At 41.1% G+C, this 9,542-nt stretch overlaps 1 protein-coding gene across 1 annotated transcript; it reads left to right on the top strand.

Moving 5' to 3' along the window:
* The first annotated feature begins 327 nt into the window (after positions 1-327).
* Positions 328-1,020, top strand: LOC114554616 (high choriolytic enzyme 1-like). The gene has a single exon (XM_028576560.1). It carries the CDS (start codon positions 328-330, stop codon positions 1,018-1,020), a length of 693 nt encoding a protein of 230 aa, XP_028432361.1.
* Positions 1,021-9,542: the final 8,522 nt, after the last annotated feature.

The following is a 9,542-nucleotide window of genomic DNA, read 5'->3' as shown; positions in this document are numbered from 1 at the left end:
TGATAAAGAGAAAGTAATGTGACACCACATATGAAGTGTGTAGCTTAACAAATTCAACCTGGTTAACCACTGTTAAGGTGCGTTCACCCATCTCATGACCAGAGATAACAAACTATGTTTAAAAAGTAGGCTTGTCTGTGGAGTCCTCCCTTCAGAGGTTTGTTCAGGCCTAGCGGTGTAGACCCCGACCCATAAGCCTCCTGCAGACACACCTGTAGAGGAGCGTATAAAGACCCTGGACTGAACTGAGTCACACATCAAGCTTCGAGGAGTCTCTCCACAGCAGCTCTCCAGAGAAGCTCCACAGCTTCCAGACCGACCCTGAAGATGACTCCCTCTGCCAACCTGCTGCTGCTGCTCGGCCTCTCTCAGGCACTTCCTCTCCAGGAGCAAGGAGGCAAAGAAGAAAAAGCCCCAGACACCGTCGACATCACCACCAGGATGCTGACCTCCAACAACGGCAGCAATGAGATCCTGCTGGAAGGAGACCTGCTGGATCCCAGAACCAGAACCGCCATCATGTGCTATACTCAGAACTGCTTCTGGAAGAAAAACTCCAGTGGCCTGGTGACAGTCCCCTTCACCTTGAGCAGTGACTTCACTAGCTCAGAGAATCAGCTGATTGTCAACGCCGTGCAGGGCTTCCACAGCAAAACCTGTATCCGCTTCGTGCCCCGTAACAACGAGACCGACTACGTCAGCGTGGAGAACCAATCAGGATGTTTCTCCAGTCTGGGCAAAGTGGGAGGCAGTCAGGTGCTCTCTCTCCAGAGGCAGGGCTGCGTCTACTACGGCATCATCCAGCACGAGTTCAACCACGCTCTGGGCTTCCTGCACCAACACACCAGGAGCAACCTCGACAACTACGTCACGATCAACTGGGCCAACATCGACCCTCAGAGGGCCTACAACTTCGACAAGCAGGTCACCAACAACGTGAACACTCCCTACGACTACACCTCCATAATGCATCACTTTTTCCCATCGAGTTGGCTACAAAAATTAAAAACCTACCTTTAGTTTTTGATTTCAGTTTCTGTTACTATGTTCTTTTAATAATCTGTAATAAAGTCAGTGCAAAATGGTTCATTATCTTCTTGTTATTTGTTCGTTTTTGTGTGTGTACTCATACACACAATAGTATAATGCAATACATGCAATTCTGGGACTCACAAGTACCATGACAACAAAACTGGAGGGTGGCACCGTATCTAAAGGTGTAAACTACTGTAAAGTAACAGGAACACTAACCGTCAGAGAGACATCTGAAGAGCTGTTCCTTTTTTTTAGCTCCACAATGAAACAGGTGTTCAGATCCAATAGCCCAGTTGGGGTGTGATGTGCGTGGGTGGGTGATAGTGGGGGGCTTCATCTGCTGTTTAAATACAAGTGACAAGAGATATTAGCCTTAAAGACAATGTTTACAGAATGCAGTCTATGGTTTTATAATAGTGGTTGAGTTATTGCTTGCTCTGGGTTTTCTCTGGTTCATGCACCTTGAATGAACTGTGGGGTTGTAACAGATATTTTACCCTTTATCCCAATGAGAGGCAGCCATTTCATGTTCATCCCATCTGTTTTCATCTTCATGTGGTATCTCTCACCTCACCAGCCTGCTTGCCAACTATCTCTGCCATGAAGTGAGGACAATTCCTACAGGCTCCACAATTCATATGGAGGACCCTCCTACCTGATACAGCAGACAGGCAGAAAGCTGCCTCTAAAACTCAACTCTGTTCTGCAAAAATGTCCCTCACAGAAAATATATGCTACACCACCTGCAGTTGTTGGTAGAACTGTAGTATCAGTCAGACCAATTAACCATGTAGTGAAAGGTTTGTTCTTAAAATTCTGTTCTGTTAAACACATACCAGTACAGCCATCCCAGCACACACATTTTTAATGATGTAAATCAGATCAGGTGACAAACAGTCAAATAAATATCCTATTTTCTATGATGTTGGCCTGATTAAGCACAAAACAGCAAAGAAGGCAGAACAGAAGCCTTTTATCATTGCACTGATTATTACAAATGATAACATGATGTAGGAAAAGAATCATATATGCATAGGCCTGTCATTGCAGCATCTCTAGATCTGCTAAGCTTAGTGCCTCAAATTTAAATACTGATGCATATATTCACATTTACATTTACTGTTCTGTAGTGCCCTCTGGAGGTCACTGAAGTTAATGTCAGTAAGGATTCAACCTTTATATATCCATTAGCTATACCAGTGTATCATTTTGTGGGGGCTGGAGCCAATCATAGCTTACATAGCGTGAGAGGCGCGGTACCATCCGGTCAGGTTGCCAATCAATCACAGGGCTTACACAGAGACAGGCCGATCAATTCAATTTTATTATCAACTGAAATGGAGTCTGTGATTCAGTAATGGAACAAGTATCCACGTCCCTTAAGTCAATGTATCACAATAAGATAATCCGTTACAAATCAAATCCAAGCTTACAAAATCTTACTCAATAAAAAGTATTATACTCTAAATGCACTTCAAGTGTCAAGTATTAATTGTACTATATAGCTGCCTCTGTAAGTGTAATTATAATATTAAATTATTATTATTATTGTTAATGCATTGTATTATTATTATTACTGTTAAGTACTTTATACATCGTGGCATCCTTTAATCTATAACACTGCATAATATTTTAGATGATGATCATGTTTCATTTGTAAAATCTTATTGGTAAATCTGAAAAGTAAGTGTAGCTGCCAAGTAAATGTGGATTCAAAAGTACAATATTTACCTCTGAAATGTAGTAGTAGTAGTAGAAGTATAAAGGAGCATAAAATGGAATGTTCCTTTAAAATTGTTCAAGAGCACTGACCTTAAGTAAATATTCCTAAATGATATCATTCTACCTGTGAGTTAAATGCAATGCAAAATGGGGTACTTAGACTTAAGTATTTTGTGTGCAAACAATATCTTACAACAAGCCACACAATCACATTTATAAAAAATACACACTTGTAAAATTTCAAAAACATAGAGTTTAAAATGTAATAGTTAAGAGTTAGAAGTTGTGTTGGAAACTTCACAAGTGATCATGCTTCTATTACAGTGGTAATAGTGTTTAGTGTTGTTGTTTGGGGGTAGTTGGGGCTTAAAGGACAAATCCGGTGCAAAATGAACCTAGGGGTTAATAACACATGGGTACAGAGTCAACCGTTCCCTGGGATATGTTTTCATGCTAATCGAATGTGACCAGTTTAAGCGCAAACTGCTAATTAGTTTGTAACGCTAGTTGTCGGGGCATGCAAAAGTAAAAAGAAAACGCTATTTCTACACCACTAACAAGGCTCAAAATAGCACCACACTTCCAGGGTAGCATAATGAGGGTCTCTACATGTAAATCCAAGCATTGAGAACTTTGTAAGTGTACAGACAGTTTATTAAAAAGATAGTTTATACAGACAGTACCGTTCGGTATACAGGCAGGCATGGGAAAACAGTCATGACCAGTCGAACGACGTGCAACCAGTAACCAGTAACATAGCTCAAGCACGGCGGTTCAAACTGGTCACATTTGATTAGCATGAAAACAATGGTTGACTCGGTACCCATGTCTTATTAACCCCTAGGTTCATTTTGCGCCAGACTTGTCCTTTAAAGAAGCAGCTTTTAAAGAGCAGCACATTAACACCTCTGCCAACACATACAAAAAGACTTGAACACATTTGTTTCTAGAACTGTATTGCTAAATACAAAGGCCTTGCCTACAAAATGCATTTCTACATGTCACCCTACAGGATAACAAGTTCCATTGTTCTCTGTGAAAAAAAGCCTATTCTATTTAGCATTGAGGCTATTACAACTACATGTACCCAAGCCCTTTGTGATGCCAATAGATGGCAGCAAAGCACCTAATGTTGTGTTATGTTACTCTAATCTATTCTGTCCCAATAGTATATCTCTGTACTCCACCAAACTTCTATCTGCACTCTTTTTGTCAATAATGCAAAGTGCCTACATTAATTGTATTCTTTTTTCTCTCCTGTGTCTACTACTACTTCCTGCTTTGACAAGATTCCCCCACTAGGATCATTAAAGTTTCATTTTGTCTTGTCGTATCCTGGTCTAGAGATGAAAGGGAGGTCACAGATCCAACCCCCTTGAGAGACTGGGGAAGGAAATGAGAAAATCATCCCCCTCATTCCTCAACAAATACAGGACTACAGTATATATACTATTTAAGGGTGCAACTGACTGGTTTAACCGAGCAGCTAGATTCCCCTCTGCAAACCGTCTCGGAGACATTAATGTGTAACACACAACACCCGTTTACAGCAAGGTTGTTGCCTATAATGGAAAGCTTGAGCAAGGCATCAAACCTGCTTAAGTAGTTGAATACAGCATTCCCACCCAAAATTTAAATTAACAAAAACCTCCTCTCTGACCTTTATCATATCTATCTATTTATATATCTAATCAACCTTCATCTGAATATCCACATCTCCACATCTGACAAGACACAAAAAACAGCCCCAGAAAACTAATTTTGTCCCTTCAAACTTCAGTATTTTCAAAGTTGACATTTTGTGTAAGCATGGTGTGGCATCTCCTTACTGAGGCTTTTTCAAACCTTCCTTTGATCCTATACATTTCATCTGTAGACAGATATTAAATGGTGAATAAATATTCAAGGTGCACAACACACTGCCAGCCATATCATATGAACATTGCTCATATCTCATTCACTCACACACACCAACCTCAGACACATTTCACACACACCAACCTCACAAACACAAACACACACACACACACACAAATACACACCAACCTCATACACACACACACACACACACACACACACACACACACCAGCCACACAGACACACACACGTCTTTTTAAAAGCCAGTAGGCCTACATACATGCTGTGTCTCAAATCACGCATTCTTGTACTTATACTTGCTCTTTTGCGTACATTAAGTTCACACTGACGAAGTGTGGCCACACGCAGTGCACCGTGACTACCCTGCATGATACACTCAAAGTGGCCAAAACGTTGAGTGTGGACCGCTGGACACAACTCGCACTCAACGTCTGCCATCTTTGCCACGGAGCGGAAGCTACGGGACCACTAACGTATTTCCAAACTTGTGAAAGTGGTCTTGGCGTGGCCATAGTGGGATTCGTAATATTGCCGCCCGGCTGTAACTTACCATTTACCTGATGAAGAAGAAGAAGAAGAGTAATTTCCAGTCAGTGCATAACGGCCAGCAATATTTTTTTCCCCACTATGGCCACGCCAAAACCCTCCCTTCAATAGCATTCACACACTACTATTGGCCAGGCATCCATGCTTTCATGTACAGGTCCTATCCCCTGACCAATCCCCTAACCCAAACCTAACCTTAACCACTCGAGGTCAAGTGCCTAACCCCAACCAATCAAGCTGCTTCGTAGGGCGGGTCTTGGCTAATGGCCATGCGAAATTTGGGACAACACCACCCTGTCGAAATGTACGCACAAGTGTGCACAGTGCACTACATGTACGTTTATCCGGATTGAGACACACTAACAGTCTCTTCTTTCCACTAATAATTAAAATCCCCAACAAGCCATCTCTGATAGCACTCCATTTTTAATTAACATGGATTTTGAATGTAATGTTGAATAAGGAAGTAATCTGACCAGCAAATTGCTATATGATGCTTTTCTGAAATGGACTCTGGAAAAATACAAAGCATCTGAATCTGTCATACTGAGACATTTTGAGTCACTGTGGCCCTGTTTTCACCTGGTATTAAAATCCGATCTGAGTGATCCGATCACAAGTGGACAGCTAAGTATGTGTGTTTACTCATAGCAGTAGAATGTGTCTCCAAATGTGTCCTGAGTGAACACCTGTGATCGGATCTCACTTTCCTGATCTATATGCAATACTTTGAATTAGCATGTAGTTCCGCTCACTTTTGACTAAGCAGTCCTTAATGTGGCCCAAGATACATACCCACATAGTTTTTCAGAATGTGGACTCATGTGGCCTAAGCCACCTCCGAATGCGGTCTGAGTGATCAGATCTTGGTGCGTGCTTAGGGTGTTTTCACCTTTACTTAGAGCTGTCCACTGGTGATCCGATCACTCCGATATTAGTAAAAGTTAACGAAGCCTGTGTGTATGTTTTTATTCTGTGGTGTTTCTTGCTATGCTTTTGGTATTTATTTCAGTTACCAGGTAACAACAAAGTATGAAGATCAAAATCATGTAGGCATTACTCATAGCAACATGTTAAACGTACAATGAGGCTGGCTGCCGAGTATCTTTGGGTCAGCGGCTCGGCCGAGGATATGCCTAGCTACATCAATAGGATGGCTGTTGGGTGTTGCTTTCGGACTCTCCCCACCTTCACCTTTTGTCCACAGGACAGTCACCATTTGTGGGTCAAACGTAACTGTAAAGAAGACCGCTAAAAGTGGGAGAATTTCAGCACAACACCGCAGTCAGCCAGACTCGGACGCCTGGGGCGATATGGTCTGTTTCCCCGACGGAACATAAAACTTTCTGTTACTGCCGTTAGCATTGTTATCACCCGGTGCTGGAGTTTGTGCTGGCTGGGTTCGGATTGCTGTAAGTTTATAATAGTGGCTGGCTGCTGGCTAACTGTGGATGTGTCATGTCCCCGGGGCTGTTGTCCGCTCTCATCCCGACTAAACTAGTCCCTTAGCGGCGGGGAGGGAGGCAGAAAAAAACAGGGTGGGATAGCGTAATCGTGGGTTAGCCCAGTGCTGTTTAACGGTAACTTTACCTTGATCAAAACTATTATACTTAAAATAACTCCATGAACGTGTTGAACGATGTTGTAACCTTATAACTTTAACGTTCCCCACCGAGCATTAGCATGAGCTAACGCTAACGTTAGTTGTCAATGTAGCACATTACGTTAAGCTGGATCAGTCAATATTGAAATGTATCAATAAATAAGATCTCTGCTGTATTACTGTGTTGTAAGTGGCATGTAATCAATGACAAAATGATGCTGTGTGGCAGAAAGCAAGCTGTATAACAGTTACTGAGTGTTATTCTTTCTGTGAGATTGTATGATTTACGATTACTCTCGAACGTATCATCTGATTCCTGTGTTTTGATGGGAGTTAGAGGAACCAGAGGGGTCAAAGGTTATATGACGCCACTGACAGGCAACTAAATGAAATGTACTGTGTCATTAAAATAAAATAACAGATTTCTCTGGGTTTGAACGTTGTTGGAAACATTTAGGATAGTGTAAGTACACAACTCATCAAAATATATAACATAGGTATAGTCATTTTAAGACATTTTAATGCAGAAATGTTACATATTGTACCTTTAAGACACCTGTCCAGCACTGGCAGACAGACAAAGTTAGCAACTAACATTAGCTGGCGAGGAGCATTTAGCAGCTGAAGGGCCAGATATTACAAGAGTCCAAAACAAAGCCAGATGAAAAGTGAATACTGGGCTTACATTAATCAGTTGGACAGAAAGTGAAACGAAATGAACGTTAAAGGGTTTCAATTCTGAAAATGAATGAATCTTTGGTAGTTGGGATTAAAATAGATGTGATAAGTAAAAAATGTAACTCAGTAAAAATGGGAAATATGAATTTTATGTTTGTTATTTACAATTTTATAATAGTTTGACATGGACATTTTTGTCCTAAGATGGGAGTTTTTCAAAGAGATGCACAAGGGTCAATTTAAAGTTCCTAGTCCTGAGTAACTTTGTTTTTAAAATACAGTTTTTAACAGTTAATACCTTCAACGTAGAGCAGATCATCTTGCCAGTAGCTCAGTGGAGGTGCCAGGTGAATTGAACCAGCACGTGTTGGTCTCAGTGTAGCACATGAATGAGAAGAGTGAAGGAAGCTGTTCCAAGGCGTTGACAAATCCAAGCGTCAAGCGTTGCTCGTCCATACGGTGGCCGACCAGGGCAAACAGACTACAACGGCCCAATACACTTCCATTAGGAGAAACGTGCTGCAAATACAGAAACGACGCAAAGTAATAAACACTGTGACAAAGTGGGTGAGATTCCCTCACCACTTGTCCTTTGCAACTTGTCTATATGCTGAAATTATTCTATACATTGCTCTACTTATTTTCATATTTTTTTATTTTTAGTTGGCTATAATTTTACCATTGCTTTTGTGCAACATTTCAACACTATATCCCTGGTTTGTTTGTGGGTTGGTGTTTTTTTTATATAGAATACTGAATTTAAAGGTCCAGTGTGTAACGTGTTTAGTTGTTCATTATCAAAATCTGTGTTGCCCGTTCACCAACTTGTCCTTTTTCACCACCATCAATTCCAAGTATTCCTTTTGGCTTGAAATTTTACATTTGCATTCGCATGAAGTGGGGTAGACGCTCCATATTCATGCTCAATCTTGAAATACGTTAGCCGGTAAGGGACATACAGGACACACTGCTCTGCCTTTCGCGTTTTTCGCTGTCACATGATAAACTCACAGGTGCTGCTAATGCTGCTAATGCTGCTAATGGGTATCGTAGCTTCCCGGCTCCGGCAAGTTTGAAGAAGGAAACATGGAGGACCACATGTATTCAAAATCTAAATTTCAGGAACAGGAGTCTTCTTCTTCTTCGCCCAGAAAAAGAAAAAGGAGATTAAAAAGAGCAAGAGACCGGCTTTTTGAAGCGTGAAGGCTACCGTAGCTGTAATACCTACTTTGAACTGCGTGGTGTGTAGGATTATTTTAAGAGTATAGTGTAAGCAGTGTTGGGGAGTAACGGAATACATGTAACGGCGTTACGTATTCAGAATACAAATTATGAGTAACTGTATTCCGTTACAGTTACAATTTAAATAGTTAGTATTTAGAATACAGTTACATTGTTAAAATCAATGGATTACATGACAATACTTCTCCGTTTCACGAGTTTATTCACTCTGAATAAATTAAGGCAACTTAATGCATTTTCTAGAAGCCCCGATATGAAATAGAAAAAAATAGCTACTTGCGTGATCAGTCACAATGGAGTTGGAACCGGCACGACAGAGCCAGGGCAGCAATAAGTTTCTATCTTGGAAATTCAAACAGCATTTCACATTAAAGAACGAACAGGGAGAATGAAATACAGCTAACTGTGCCGTGCAGCCTCTGCTTGCCAGCAACCAGCCTCCTTTCAGCTCCAAATTATTCTACTTCTAACCTGAAGAAGCATCTTAAAGTAAGTTATTTTTTGAATTAGCCAAGGGTAGTCGTCTGCTGTAGTTTTACTGGTCACCTTGCTATTTTAACATTGACGTGCGACTTTATATTCTCCTAGGTGCTGATTTACTAGCTCCAGAGCCGTTTAAAGACTATAGCCCCGTTTGACATGCTAACTAACGTTAGCTAAAATTAGCTTGTGGTAGCTTAGACGGCAGTTCGATTTTTGTATTAGGCTATGCAGTTCGGGACTACCAATACAATAATCTATCTGCTTGTTCAGGTACATATTCAGCTAGTTGGAATAAAAAGAACACACCATTATAGGCCTGTTTAGTAAGCTGGATGTGATAGCCGCATTCCTACA

The sequence above is a fragment of the Perca flavescens genome, chromosome 1, assembly GCF_004354835.1.
Source record: "Perca flavescens isolate YP-PL-M2 chromosome 1, PFLA_1.0, whole genome shotgun sequence".
Lineage (NCBI taxonomy): Eukaryota > Metazoa > Chordata > Actinopteri > Perciformes > Percidae > Perca > Perca flavescens.
Note: the sequence above shows the minus strand (reverse complement) of the source record. Positions and strands in the feature narration are given on the sequence as shown.